At 39.9% G+C, this 16,365-nt stretch overlaps 1 protein-coding gene across 1 annotated transcript in view; it reads right to left on the reverse strand.

The window, feature by feature from the left end:
• Positions 1-1,362: 1,362 nt before the first annotated feature.
• PLXDC2 (plexin domain containing 2) overlaps positions 1,363-16,365 on the reverse strand; it is a 419,584-nt gene continuing 404,581 nt past the window's right edge. Inside the window, 1 exon segment of the mRNA XM_030550413.1 lies at positions 1,363-3,998. Within this exon segment, the coding sequence (XP_030406273.1) occupies positions 3,882-3,998 (117 nt within the window). The 3' untranslated portion in view covers positions 1,363-3,881.

Genomic DNA, 16,365 nt, shown 5'->3' on the forward strand with positions numbered 1-16,365 from the left:
ATAGATTATGAATTCATTATCTAGATTACTTAAGAATTCCTCATTATTACTTTGAGGGTTGACAGGTTCTTGTCCCAAGATCAGACCCAGTATTATTTAAATGGCTTAAAGGATACAGGACTGTAACTTCCTTGCCTTACTGCTGAATATAATAAAGGCAAGCTAGCCCTATGGGATACAGATGAAAAGCCCATGAGGAAATTAATCATTCGGTCTTCAGAGCAGGACTTGAATAGCACAGAATAAATAAGACAGGGGGCAACAAATTGAACAATGAGAAGAAAAGAAAATAACCCCCCTCACTGAATGAGGCAGGAGTCCTATTGAAAAACTAATATGCAGCCATGTAACTAAACACTGTATCATAATGCAAGCTCATAAGGGGTTAAATTTAGGTTGCACAGGCAACTTGTGAGTGCTTTGCTTTGCAACCTTAATAGTGTTATTTTAACAAATATTTTGTGTGTGTAATATATGTGTCTAGTTCATCAACTTATTTTCCTGAGTGTCTAAGGTGCCATTTGGCAAAGTAGTTTGATTTTTTTCCCCTAGAAAGTGTCTTTTTTCTGTAATCTGCAGCAGAAAAATTAATAATTTCATTGGGGGCATTAGACTTAAAAGCACACTTCTACTAAATCTAGAAAAAATAGGAAAGGCTAATTTTGTGAAACTTTTCTTCACACCTATTTGTATGCAAATACCTGTGCATAGAGAAATGGGCTATGAAATACAGTAACTGCTACAATACATGGCACTTTAAATAAACAATTACCGAGATGAACAATTTTGAAGTACACTAAGACTAAGGACCAGGGAGAATGTTAGTGACGCCATTGTTCCACCACTATCAGGCTGGAATTTCTTTTGGTTTGTCATGAAGAGGGATACCTCGATGTTACAGTTTATAAAGTGATAACAATAGGCTTCTTTGCTTCTTCTGATATTTCATTACAACTGCTGAAGCAAAGATTCACATTTGTATCATTTTTAATTTTTAAAAATGTAGAAAAGCAGATGAAATCATGAAACAGCAACAGATTACTTAATTACTTTCACCCACTGGGATAAATGGAACATAATATAGAATATATCAAAGCAGACACTGATGAGACGCTATCAGTTTCTACAGGTATGCAGGAGTTTTTCCCTTCAGACATCAGTTCTCTTCAGACACAGGAATATGCCTATTGAATAAATCCAGCAACTAATCATGGTATAACCAAGTACATAGAAGTATGGGAAAGCCTAATCAACTCTATTAAGATATTTCTTATATGTCAGCCGTTCAGTGAAATCTGTCACCAATTTACCAGGGATGGGCAAAGAGTGAAAAAAAAAAGCATGAATATTTCAATTAAGAAATGTCACCAAATGTATGTTTATTTGTGAATTATCACAAACTGTTCATCCAGGGCTATAAAAGGGATAGGAATGAAGACAGAAAAAATTGTTGACTATGAAAAAAATCATGAAACCCACAAATAACATGATCAGTATTATTCAGCCAGCTCCACTGTTTACTTTACATAGTAAAACTTGACCCAGCTTGTTTTACTAAGCCAACGCTTCAGCCTTCAAACCCAGAGTTCTGTGAGTGGTCTTTACTTACAGGAATATTTAGACAACCAAACATGGTGCAGCATCATGTGGACACTCTTCAGTCAGATTCACAACATTTATATATTGGCTGATATATCATGATGTGATCTGGAATAACATTTATTTTAACCGGTGAGGGCATCATGCTTCAAAAATCACAGGTGTGAGTTCTGTAATTGTTTTATTAGGCCAATAGATCCTAGCTGATGATTGCAAATCTACTTGGAATAAGATAGAAAAACTGATCATAAGTATCAGACCCCGGGAGTTTGTTTTTTTAAATTATGTGCACTGTTACATGTTTTATTTTAAAAAATAGTGTCACCAGATAGGTATGTGCATATATTTGATTATTGCTATCTGAATTAATAGCCAGTATGTTAATCCCTCCCCCATCAGAAATAGGTGTTGGTAGAGCCACACAAATATAAAAGAGTGATTGCGGCAAGATTTTCAGCAGACCTCAAGATGTGGTTTTTAGCAGTTTCAAATTAATACTGGTTAGATTTTGAACATTTCAAACCGCACAGTGGATGATTTAAAACCGATTGTAAAATGTGTGTTACATAGAATAAAGAATGAATACAGAAAATACAGTATTGTATTATTTACTGAAGAAAATAACAAGTAAAAATCATGTTATTTTTAAAACACTTAAGTAAACAAATTTAGACCATACAAGCATTGACAAGAAATGTAAATAACTGATTAATTAAGGTTGTAACTACAAGGTGGCTAAACTACTTGGGACCTAAAACTGCAAATGTTGAATACTGTATCTTAAAATGCTTCAAGGGCCTCTGCTTGTACAGTGTGTAAAAGATTTGAAAGTGAAAGACCACAATGAAATGTACATACAATACCTGAACTGAAAAGTTTAGTAGCTCAGTGTATATTAACTCCTTTCCACCCAAAGGAATATATTTTCTTTTCACTGGGAATTTATCATATTGTTTTTCCCTAGTCAGGGAGGAAAAGAGTTGATATTAAAGGAAACGTGGCTCCAGTATGCAGAAAAGTTATGGCACTGCAACTAAACAAACCACCATCCCTAAGCAACATAAAAATATTCTAATATTAAGGATTATTTTACAACTCAGTGGAAATATGCAGTAATGCAATCCATTTCCTCCGTCTGGATGACAAAAATGCAGTCTTAATAGCCACAAGAGCCTGCCTTGTGTTAGCTATAAAAAAAAATATATTTATATATATTTATGCAACTACTATGTGTATTAAACTAAATCACTAAATGAATCAGCAGGGTTCTGCAACACTTTGAATCTGTATCTCTGGGAGGGGTGCAATAGAATCTGCAATGCTTCTTGGGAAGGATTTGCAATGAGGATAAAAATCCATTTGTTCAAAATCTTAACAATTTTTTCATCACCTTGTCTGAGAAATAGTCTATGTTGATTTCTGCCAGCATCAGCCAAAAGCATCTGTTGCCTTCATTTCAGCCCACTGTTTGGAAATAAAAGCGACATCCCTTAAAACAAATTCAATAATTAATTGTTTAGTGAACATTAAAACTAAAAAATAGTCCAATTTCACCATGTACTCCAATTATACAGCCCAATTTCACCATAGTGAAAACTCCCAGCTATTTTTTCTAACTGCCTTGTGCTAACTTTATAATTCTTTATCATGGCTTGTTTAAGGGATATAAACCAACAAAGTACAAGAAACATTCTACTACTCTTGGAAAGAATTGATGTTGTACTGTAACTCACTCACTCACTTGGTTGTGTTAGTTTGGCATTGAACACTCAGAACTGTATTACACATTCATTTGTAGAAGTTTAGAAAATTGCTTATTGTTTACCTGCATTGAATTGATTTTCTTAGCAACCTTGTCAAAACTGATCACTGCTCCTTGCATGAAAGGGTTACAGATTTGTAACACAGTTTATCTTTGAGACACCAGAGAAGAATGCTTGAACAAAAGGGCAGCACTCTGATGAACTAAAGCTTTATTATATTTTTTGATTCTTATGCAACCCCATACCTAAGCCAATAACATGGCATTTGTGCCACATTTCTGAGACTGTAGATGTCCACTCAGCGTCTTCTGAATGAACTATTGTATGTCAATCCAGTAAGGAAAACTACAGCACAGTGGTAATCTGGTATCCTAGTTCATTTTTTCTTCTTGGACAAGATTTATCCAACAATCTTCTTTCTTTACAGCTACAGCAGCTCAGGCCTCCTCTTCTTTAAAGAGAGGCAAAGTAAATGTCTTACACCTGTAGACCAGTACTGGTGCTCTTGTCCTAGAAATTTTAACACTGCTCTGATACAATGAAGCCTTCTTTTTCTCCAACTGGTTCCACTTCAGCATAAGCAGGATGTCCTGAGCCTCTTCGAAACTTCATTGCAGGCCATCTGCTTGGGCGGCGCTACAAAAGAAACAACAACAAAATCCCTTTCAGAATATGTAAGGGATAACAACAAAAAAGCACATGTTTAAAAGTACCTTATAATTTCATTTGCCTTGATACTGAAATCCAATTGGCTAACACTGTAGGCCGTTTTGGGAGCTGTGGGGAAGGGGTAGATGACCAGAGCTGAAGAAGTTAATCCTTCCTTCTATACTCATAAGGAAAGCCTGGTACTCTTAAGCAGCTCAGCAGTGGCTACTACTCCTGGGAAGATGATCTAGTGTTGCCTGCTGTCTCCTCCCACTCCATCTGCGGTTTTGGTAGATCTTCACTGTGCAGAGAGTCACTGGCCAATCAACCCACTCCCAGGCCTGCCCACAATGCCTCCTTTCATAGTCCTGCATAGAGAGTTGCCATCAAGCTGTACTCTGTGGTGCAGTGTATTACACAGTCCCGCTGAATGGTCTCTCTTCCACTGCAGAAAGGTGGAGTCCAGGTTGCAATGTGACATGTTGTGATTCTTGAGCCTATAAATGTACCCTAACTGTGAGCCTAACTGTGGGAAAGGGGATAAAAGTTTATGAAGTGTCACAATAAGACTGAATTAATCCAAACAAAATGGCCTACTGATATAATTCAAAGACCGTGTTAAGATCTTGCCTGGTAAACAAAAACCATGTGAGACCAGAAATTGGCATTTTGGAAATTAGGCCTAACTGGTGGACAAAATAATGAGGGGGATGGGCTATTCCACCCATCGCTCCTTTTTGGTGTCCTCAAAAGGAGATTTTTTGGAGGAGGGGAAAGATGGTTATGCAACATTGGCTGACTGAAAAATGAGACTAAGGGGAAGGAGCAAGCTTCACCACCATGACTGTAAACCCCACCATCGCTGGGGACCCCAAACTGTCTTGGTCCTAATCCTGAAAGATAGTCTGATCAGACTGGGCCAGAGAGAGGGACCCACATGACATCCCTACTTCCACTTCTACTGGCTCCAGTTAAATCTCAGTCACCACCTGTGATGTGAGACTATGTCTAACACTTCCCCCATGTGTTTTTCCTCCCAACTATTTTTCTCTTTCCTATTCCTCTCCTTTTTTCTTTTGTCTAACAAAAGTCTGGCTTAGCCAGCCAAGACTGCATATTTTGCAATACTGATGTGAGCCTGTGACTAGAAAGAGGGAGCGAAAAGCAACGCCCTAAACAGCCAAGACTGTAACACGTTTGCCAGGTCTCAGAGTGTTTGACAAGGCTGTGTGCTGTGAGGCTGCAAATGAATCAACATTCAACAGAGATGGAAGCTGTTATTTTCTATCTTCTTCTCTCGTCTTCTGCATATTTGTCTTGTCTTGTCTTCTAGGAAACAGAATTGGACTTTACCAACAACATCTCAACTAACTTCTTTTCTTTTTCCCAAGGGAACAGTTATTACCATCTTTAATACCATCTAAGAGACTTTCAAAGAAAATGTTTTTACTTCAAAAGACTCTTTCCAGCCAAAAAGAAAGGGAACAAGGGATGTTGTAAAAATGCAAGCCTAATTTAATACTTTACATTTCAAATGCTTTAACTGTTTATCCTTCTTCTTCTGTACCGTTATAAAAGGTTAAAAAGAAGTTTGATGATGTGTCTGCCATGGCATTAAGCCCAAACCTTGTTTTAAAATGTTTGATATTGGGCCATTTCAGGATCATGTTAACACCTTTGACTCTTTGGGCCCATATATTCCATCTGTATTAATACAACAGATATTTCTGTTTCATATCAGTCCTTATAGCCAAATTCTGGCACTCTTACCTGGGTTTCCAAGAGACTAAAATTCCAATTTGAATAACTACATTCTGCCTGATTAATTTCCCCTGTAGCAGTTTCAAATAGATGCAGTACTGATCCTTGACTTTTGCCAGGTGTAAAAATTGTGTAGTGAGACATGCATTAACACATGGTCTGGCATGGAGCCATGAGGCACCACCTGGTTGCATAAGGCAAAGAGGATCTGAACAAGGTGGTGGCCAAATTCCCAGGGGTCATAAGAGGCTTGGCTATTTTGCGACGTGGTGCACCAGAATTATTCAGGCAGGATGGGGTTCCCCTGCCAGGCTTGGGTGCTGATTTGGTTTGGGCCAGTATGAAAGAGGGCAGTGGGAGATGTCTGGGAACCTGACTGGGTTTGGCGGGGGAGGCAGCCAAGCTAATTGCTGGCACCTGCTTGTGGCAGTTGTCCAGTGCAGTTACTCCATAGGCAAGCTATACAGTGAGCAGATAAATGGCCTGGTAAAGGATTTAAAAAGGAGGTGTTGATTAAAGGAATGGAATGGGTGGAGGGTTTGGGGCTCCTATGAATGGTATGGTAGGGAGCCAACTCCCCTTTCTTATAGTCCACCTTAAACCTGCTAGGAGGGGGAGTGGGTGGTATGGTCCCAGGAATGGGCTGGCTGCGAGACCTGGATGGATAAAGAGTGGGGGCTGGCGGAAGACATCCCAGACATTTAATAATAAAGTTGCAATCTGATTAAAACCATATCAAATGTCTCTGGTACGTCTTTCGGTATAGCCAGACAACTACATTCTGCCTGAGAGAGTTTCCCTGCAGCCATTTAAAATAGATGTAGTATCTTCATTCCAACCATCCTAATGTGTTTTGTACTGTTCGTGCCTCATCCAGCTCCCACTGAATTTTTTTCCATTGACTTCATCTGGACCTAGATCAGTTCTTTAAGGAGCAGCCAAGAACCAGCCAAGTGAAGTGGATATATTTCAGTGGTAGATAAAATGAGATTCCTGTATATCTATAATGCCTTCTGAGATGAAAGACACTTCTAAGCCCTACATTTTCAAAAGTATCTAGTGTTTATGGACCTCAATTTTTGGGTGCCCAAGCTGATGCATATTTAAGGATGCTGATTTTCAAAGGCTGATTGCTCAGTACTTTCTGAAAAGCAGCCCTTTCAAGGTATCTCAAATTAAGTGCCCAAAGTCATTAGACACTTCTGAAAATTTTGGCATAAGTAAATACGTTATTAATCTCCTATTGTTTCTTCTTCAAAGCTACTACATAAAGTAGCAGTCAGTTTTAGGGGACTGCTACATTCATTAGCGCTCGTGGAAAACAGAAGGATGAGGAAAGAAAATCAGTTACATTTTATATTTTCATTTTAAGACCGAGACACAGTTTAAATGTTTTTTTCTCCTATTCCTACTTGACTGTGAGGAAAACTCTGTTCTGACCACAAGATCATTTTACTTTTCCTGTCCTGAAAATAAATTCCTCTAAATGTCTCCTTTTGCTGTCGTGTTACTATGCTTCTTGTTGTTTAGTATATTTGATGGTAGAGACAATCTGTGCTAAGAACCATGGAACACCTGCTGCTGTTACATTATATTGGGATTAGTGAAGCTAATTTAGAGCAGGATTAGCTAAAGAATTTCTCAGGAACTGCTGAATTCCAATCTCAAAAAGACTGTAACTGTGAGGACATTGGTGGTAGGGCACAAAAAAAGGCTTACATGGGGATCACTGTCATGCAGATATACTACAAAAGCTGCTGCTCTCCCCTACCCCCCTTCTAGAGTCAGGTATGCTTTTGAGGTGTGCAATGGTAAATTTTATTTGACAGTTAATTTAAAATCTAAGGCTTCTTAGTGTAAAACCTCGCAACATTAAAAGTAGGAATGTATAGCGCTGTCCTTTTGAAAGGACATGTTTTCCCTAATAAGGAAACTCAGCCCATTCCAATTTTTTTTAGACTTTCCATGTATACTTGATTCAGACTGTTTTAAAAATTAAAAAGGACAGTTAGGTTATTCCTAACAAAGAGGGATCAAATTCTGTTCTCAGATTCACTGGTATAAATCCAGATAAATTTGAATAAACCCAATGAAGTTATTCCAGACTTACATCATTATAAATTAGAACAGAATTTGACCTGATATGTCTCTAATGAAAAGAGAAAATGAAAAACCAATGGAAAATCAGAAAGAAAAAATAATTAGAAACAGAGTCTCAGAAGACAATGACTAAGGATGACCTAACTTTTAATGTATTCAGATGTTCTACAATTTTATTTGAAAATGTAACCAAGGTTAGTTTTTAGCTCCTTCTTTTACTACCAATGATTTTACCATTTTTAGCTCTGCTGTCTATGAGCAACATACTTTTTAATTGGCCTTTCCTTTTGATGAAAAATGCATGAGTTCACCTAACATGAGATAAAGCGTAAATGTCAGCTGTTGCCCCAGAAAGAAACAAATAAATCTGAAGGTCATCTTCAAACACCAGAGTTCAAACTCTGTGAAGATTCTTTTCATGTCAGAGGTAAGAGAAATAGGTTTATGCTACCTTGTCAGGTTTTACATTGATAATTACATACAGTAGGGTTTTTGTTGTTGTTGCTATTGTTGTTTGTATATGTGTATGTGGGAGTATCCAGTCTTTGAAAACAGAACATTGACAAGCTACCGATTCACTTCGTTGCTGACCCGGATAAAACTGTAGAGATATTACAGTTTTAACTGATAAAACTAAAAGCAACTTAATCGGCATCATGGGATCTGAAGCTCCTCAAGCTACCACAGCAGCCCAGGAAGAGCATAATGAATTCTCTGCATTTGCTCTCTCTCAAGTAGAACAAGGAACAAACAAATCAGGGTGGGGAGGGAAGAGGGAGATATTTAGATTAATTCCTTAGTTCTTGTGCTCTCCCTCTTGTAGACAGAAAACATGTTTTTTTCCTTAGAATTTGAAACCTTTGAAGCTATTTTCTGAACTGCTGTACTGTAAATAGAAAGTGTATTGCAACTGAATTCAGTGGGATTTTTCTCACAGGAGTGAATCTTCCAGAAATGGGTCCCAAGATTATCTTCCTAAGCAAATCTGAAAGAGGAAAATACTTCCAGTCTTGCAAGCCCCAGGTGGCCATGGATACTGTGTGTGAATGACCTGCCATATGTGGAAAAAGAGGTTGGTTCCCTGTGGAAGGCCAGAGTAGGATAATGTATGAAATGACATTTCCAAGCTTAAACTCCCTGTGATGGACCCATCTATTGCACCACAGCTTGGGACCATGCAGTCTGCTGGAGTTCCTGCTGCCCTTAGCCTAGAATAAACATCTTTATGCAGACCCTGGAGCAGTGACAGGATGGGTTTTGCCTGTCTCCTTTTTAAGAGCACAGACGAGGTGTTTCCCAACAGAAGTACTAGACTGGAAGTTTGGGGCTTCTTCCCTTCGTTATTATTGTACTAGGAGGTCTCCAGGTTTATCCCAGTGGGTAGCACTATTCTCCTCACCACCTTTTCATTTGGGCGAATCTTGGGTCTCAAAGCACCACTCTTATTCCTGGCTGGACATTAGAATAGAGTTATCAGGCATGAAGAAATATGGCATGCAAACAGATATGCCCCTTTCTTTCTTCACTGACAGAATTTCAGTCAACCACAGAGGGACCCACATCCACATTAGGAGCTTGGCTGCTTAGTTCAGGAAATTCAGGAGACCCAGGAAGCTGCTTTCTGAGAGATACAGCTTGTAATGAGCTGAATGCCCCAATAAGTTTGGCAGCTGAGGGCATTCAACACATACTGAATTGAGGGACTTTTATGAAATCCTTTGCAGGTCAGCTTTAAATCAGCTGATTTTCACTTGCAGAGTAATGTGTTTAAAAGAACCCCAAACATGTTCCAAACTGAACCCTCCAGCAGATTCTCTAGTAATGTAATCTGATTGGCTGAGTTTCATGAAGAGGGTTCTAGTAAACGACATTACCTCTGGTATAGTTCTACAAGGGAGAAAAAGGAAAACAAACCTTTGGTTTCAATCTTCAGACCGACTGTGAACAAACATACACCATTTAAAGAGGTGTGATGGATTTTCTATTGCCAACAAGGCTTCCCATCTATAGTTATTCACAGGACCACTGATGACATAACTATAAAATAATAGAGTACATAGCTTTGAGCTGAACAAACGACTACAATTCAGTTGAGAAGTTCTGCAGAAAATTATAAATGACTTTACTTCCTTACAGCCTAGAATTTAGTCAAGATTTCTGGCCAATTTTATCCTGAAAACAAAGGAAACAATCATTTCTGTGTTTCAGTAAAGAAACTGCTACAAAAAAAATGGAAGATGTTTTAGATGGTTTTAAATATATATAAAAACAAGAAGGAAATGCACTGAATGTGAGCCAGAAAAAGGAAAGGGAAGGCAGAAAAGTCTACTGTGCAGATGCCATAGGAATATAAAGATTAGGAGATAAGTGATGTAGGAGAATATCGATTATAGAAGGACTGAACAGATGTGCTCACTGGCATATAATCATTTTCAGATAGAGTACAAGCACTATAATATGGGAGTACTGGCATTTAATGACTGCTTTTCCTGGCCTCCTGAAGGAACTGAGAAACATATTGTTACCCTTATAAAGATCCACATAATCGCTATGAAAGATCAGTCAATGGCATGGTACATTTCACCTGTGACAGGAATTCATTTATAATAATTATAATGAAGCACACTGAGCACTGCGCTTCATTGTTAGTTTGCTGCAATTCTTAATAATTCTTTTTTTACATTTCCTTTCAGGATTCTGCAAAATAAGTTTGTATTATCTGTGGATAATATTATCTGCGGAGAGTAGTTGGTGACATGTACCATCCTCTACAACTGTACACTGAGGACTACAAAAATAGTGCAATCCTACGCAGTGAGACGCGCTACAGTGTCAGAAAACTAATCAAGGTATAATCATCAGGTTTTAGAGGTGTAGCCGTGTTAGTCTGTATCAGCAAAAACAATGAGGAGCCCTTGTGGCATCTTAGAGACTAACACATTTATCTGGGCATAAGCTTTCGTGGGCTAGCACCCACTTCATCAGATGCATAGAGTGAAAAAAAGTAGGCAGGTATAAACATACAACACATGAAAATATGGGAGACTTAAAAGTGGCCATTCTTCAACAAAAAAAAACTTTAAAAACAGACTCCAACGAGAAACTGCAGAACTGGAATTAATCTGCAAACTTGACACCATCAAATTAGGCCTGAATAAAGACTGGGGGCTTGTCTACATCACAAAGTTGCAGCGCTGGTGAGGGGGTTACAGCGCTGCAACTTAGGAGGTGTACACATCTGCAGGGCATCACCAGCGCTGCAACTCCCTGTTTGCAGCGCTGGCCGTACTCCCGTTTTGTCTCGGGTGTAGAGGATCCAGCGCTGGTGATCCAGCGCTGGTAATCAAGTGTAGACACTTACCAGCGCTTTTCTTGACCTCTGTGGAATAAGCAGGTATCCCAGCATACCTGAGGAAGCCTCTGGTAATCAAGCTGGTCTCCTTCCCCGGTTTGCTCTCGCGTTCCCCGAACCCCGAGCAAGCAGGTCTCCTTCCCTGCGGTTTGCAGGGTGGTTCGGGGAACGCGAGAGCAAACCGCGGCGAAGCTGGTCTCCTTCCCCGGTTTGCTCTCGCGTTCCCTGAACCCCGAACAAGCAGGTCTCCTTCCCTGCGGTTTGCAGGGTGGTTCGGGGAACGCGAGAGCAAACCGTGGCGAAGCTGGTCTCCTTCCCCGGTTTGCTCTCGCGTTCCCCGAACCTCCGTGCAAGCAGGTCTCCTTCCCTGCGGTTTGCAGGGTGGTTCGGGGAACGCGAGAGCAAACCGTGGCGAAGCTGGTCTCCTTCCCCGGTTTGCTCTCGCGTTCCCCGAACCCTCCTTGAAGCCGCCCAACAGCGCTGCAGTATGGCCACATCTAACACCACTTGCAGTGCTGGTTGCTGTAAGTGTGGCCACTCTGCAGCGCTGGCCCTATACAGCTGTACTAATACAGCTGTAACAACCAGCGCTGCAAAATTTTAGATGTAGACATACCCTGGGAGTGGCTGGGTCACTACAAAAAATAATTTCCCCTCTGTTGATACACACACCTTCTTGTTAACTGTTGGGAATAGGCCACACATACCATGATTGAATTGGCCTCATTAGCACTACAAAAAGTAATTTCCCCTCTGTTGATATTCACCCCTTCTTGTCAACTGTTGAATTGGCCTCGTTAGCACTGACCCCCTATTTGGTAAAGCAACTCTCATCTTTCCATGTGCTGTATATTTATACCTGCCTACTGTATTTTTCACTCCATGCATCTGATGAAGTGGGTTCTAGCCCACGAAAGCTTATGCCCAAATAAATTTGTTAGCCTCTAAGGTGCTACAAGGACTCCTCATTGTTTTTGCCATCACAATCATGTCTCTTTCCATTTCCTGTACTCAGAAGCCTGTAAACTACTAGCAAAACTTGCCTTTTGCTTTAATAGTATCATCCTGCTAGCACCAAATCTCAACCGGTCTGCTGTGCAGTTTCATCCCTAACCAGTTATCAACTTCATCATATGGTCTCACCTTGATTCATGGGGATTTGACTATGACTATTTTACATGTATAATCAACTTTAATAGAGTTACTCTGATTTACATCAGTATAAGAGTCTGATCCTGCAAAGTCCTGAAGGCCTTCTCAGAGGGGCATACCACTGTCACCTCCCATTAAAATCCATGCAAGTTGAGGGTACTGAGCATCTTTCATGTTCAGGTTTCTAATGCAACCCTGCCCTCCCTAGCTCTATATTCTATATCTACCGTTCTTTTTAACTTTAAAAGGACACCTCCACTGTTTCTGACAAATTTATATCTCATACAATTCAATGAAGTTGTCTATGGCACATATTCTTATCCAGCTCAGTGGATGAGACTTATAAAGATGTCTAACATCAAGTGAAAAGTTTATTAGAAGTGCTCATGGGCTTTTTGACTGAACTTCAGTCTTTGTCAACAGCAGATGTTTATGTTTCACAAGCAGAGATATTTAAATATAGATTCCTCACACCTCTCAGGTTTGAGTGCCAAAGCTTTAAAACGATAGTACAAAATTACCCAATGAACCAAGAAAGGAGGAAGAAACTACATTAATCTATTACATTTTGATCTTACTATGCAGTAATCAGTATTAGTACATTCTCAATAGGAACATATAAATCATGTTCCTTTTTACTAAATATTAGACAACCGTTATCTGTGACAGCTTTGCAGTCTTCAACATTAATTAAAATAAATTGTAATTTGCACTAAGAAATAAAGGCATATGTTAACACAGTATCAACAAGATCCCATATCATCCTTTTGCACATAAACTAATATTTGATTATGGTATCCATGACTTCCATTGTCCCATGACAAGTAATCAAATGCCTAGTCTTGTCTACCACTGATGATCTTGGCCATAACAGGATTGCTCTATGGGTCTTCTGCACTCTCACAGTTATCTGAGTGTTTTTTGAATACTTGCAATTTTAGTGCCAGCTCGACCTGTTTTTTTCTCCGAACCCCAAACACCCAGTTCTCTTGACTAAATGTCAGTCAGAGATGAGCAGGTATTGAACTATCAGGTCCAACCCAGTGCCTGCAAACACTGTGTCTCCAATATACCTTACTTCCAAGTAACTAGGTATGATGACTTGCCTGGCGCCACAAGAATTGGATGCATAATAGAAATTACTTAAAAGTACAGATTGACCCAAGCTATACAATTCAAGAGCATGATATGGAGATACCAACGAAAATACCTGATTCATTTCTTTCTTTCACTCAATACAAATCCTTCTCCATCTCTGATTTAAAATGCTTCTCCTTATAAAAAAGTTTCTGCAACTTTAGGGACAGCAGCAGGTAGGATCATCTAAGCAGTCTGCTGCTGAATGATGAAAAACTGGACCCCTCGTTCTTACCCCTTTGACTTTTATTTTCAGTGATAATCATTTATTTTACAGGTTTTCCAACTGACATGATCTGGGTCTCCCCTGCTGAGTTGCTGGTTCCTGCTCAGCTGAATAAGCTCTTGAAGAAATAAATTTATTGTCAATGCAGTGCAATAACAATGAGATCAATAGCAGTATTCAAAATGCCAGGACAATGTAGAACTTTCAAAGAACAGAAAAATTATACTTGTTCTTTTTTCTTTTAATCATTAGTTTCAGGATGCGGAACACATCTGTCAGTGCAGGGAAGAATTAGATCAATGACAGCGCTCATGAGCAGGGATGCCTGGCCATTTTCAGACATTAAAAAAAAAAAAAAAGAAATTATGGGCCAAATCCTCAGCTGATGTAAATCAATATAGCTCCATCAACTTCAATTTAGATCAGCTGAGAATCTGGCCTTACAATTCTCTTTCTCCTATTTACTTTGCATTATTTTAAAGAGCTATGCAGCATCTGTGAAATCACTGCACTGTTAGAAATAATGTATAAAAAATCCTTACCTATCACTGTGCAATCTTATCTGCTATGTGCTGCTATATACAAAGATGTAAAATGCTGAACCTCAGATGGAGCCCAAAAAGCCCATTAAGGCCAGAAATCTGAAAGTCAACACCAGGAAAAATACTGCAAACTAGGTTTTCAATTATATTATTTTTTCTTCAGTTGTCTCCTTTCAAACAGCCAATTGGAGTGGTGCTAAGAGGTAAGAGTGGGGCAGAGAGAACCAAATTGAAAGGTGAGTCTAAGTGATTCTGTTGGGAATCAAAGTAGAGATTGTGATGCTGGCAGACCAGGTGACAGATCATGCCAAGGTCCCCATGTCTCAAATGAACACTGACAAATACATGGCTGGAATCAGTCTAGCTCACACCGTGTGTTAATATAATTAAAACAGGTATTAGATTTATAAGAAAGTGTTTAGTCTTAATTGAATGCTTATGAGTTGCTGAATGCATTAATCTCACTTATAGCATCTGCTTCCCATGTTATAAGGTAATAGTTGAGCATTTGTAATGTAAGCCTCTCTGACTGTGTAAATCACCAGACAGGAGAGGGACATCAACTAGTGTAAAGTGTTGGTCTCCAACAGAAGATGTTACATGCTGCCAGACAAGGGAGCTCCATCAACACCTGATGGATTATTGGGAAACATTAAAGAGGACACAAGATTTTGTTGCTCTTCTCTTCTCCCACCCCTCATGAAGATAAGGTATGCAGTAGCTTCCTCCCATCAACTGAGTTTGCAACTCACAACCAGCTTGGGGTTTGTGCCCTGGTTCTTAACAGTCTGCCCTGAGATTGGTACCTAGTCACCATAGGAGAGCTAGATAGGGATAATTTACACCTTTTGGTTTCCTCAGTGTGAACTTTACACCAACCTAAACTACCTCTACAGTTACTTTGAATCCATCAGATTTACTTAGACTCAGAACTACTTATCAATGTGTAATTATCACCAACACAGACACACAATCTTTGAATTTGGCACACTGAGCCTGATGAAGGTGAGTAATTCTAATGCGCCAGATTCTCTCCTGTGCCAAGATCCACTCAGTAATAGAGAGCTGATTCTCAAGCTGCCCCTGCACCAGCCCTGAAGTAAGATAACACAGTCTAAACCCAAACCTAATTAATGACAGTTGGCCATGGTTCCTGCAGCACTGTACTCCAGCTGAGATAGGGGAATACCACTCTGCTATTGCCATGCTTTACTTACACTCACTTGCCAAGGTAGAGGAGAATGGCACAGGAGTGAACTCACTTGGCTTTATTCTTTTGGGGGAATTCTCAGCTGTCCAGCTTCAGCCAGATGATGTCCCCTTTGCGCCACTCAGGCAGTGAAAAGGTGACAAAACTGGGGTGAGAACTAATGTAGCTCAGACACTAGGGGGCCTTGAGAAGGAAGTATAGCAGAGAAAACAACTATGTGTACTTTACACCTACTATGGCTTCTCTATGTAAGTTACACCCACATAGTATCTCTTTGGGTACATCAACAATTCACATCTCTTTCAGCAGTGTGTAGCGTATATACCTGCAAAGCCCTGCCAGCATGGATATAGATAGCAACATAGCTGGTGATGCATGGTTTAGTTAAGCAGAGTAAAGACATGTCTGAAGGTTGTGAGTACGTATCCAAGTGTACATACCCTGTACACTCTCTCCTTGCTTTTCCATCTACACTGCTACTTTTAGCAATGCTATTTTGGTAGGGGGAGTGAGGCCGTGGGGAAGGCTCCAGAAGCTCCCTGCTGCAAAGCCTTTCCCCACTGCAGTGAAAGACACCAGCAGCAGGGAAAGGCTCCCTTAGTGGGGAAAGGCTCTGCCAGTTCCCTTCCAGCTCTTTCTTTCCTCATCACAGTGAAATATTCTGGCCGCAGGGAACTGCTGAAGCTTTCTCTGCTGCCTCCCTTCTGCCAGGCAGCTACACACGGCAGTGTGGATGGAGCCTACTTTTTACTGCAGTATGTAGCTACATTGACAGTATACACTTCCGCCAGTGCAGCAGAGTATAGATTTAGCCTTATACACAGGTAAGTGGGAACAAGTAAGGTAAAGATGTCTGGATACAAGACAGTCTAATT

This window comes from Gopherus evgoodei, chromosome 2, assembly GCF_007399415.2.
Source record: "Gopherus evgoodei ecotype Sinaloan lineage chromosome 2, rGopEvg1_v1.p, whole genome shotgun sequence".
NCBI lineage: Eukaryota > Metazoa > Chordata > Testudines > Testudinidae > Gopherus > Gopherus evgoodei.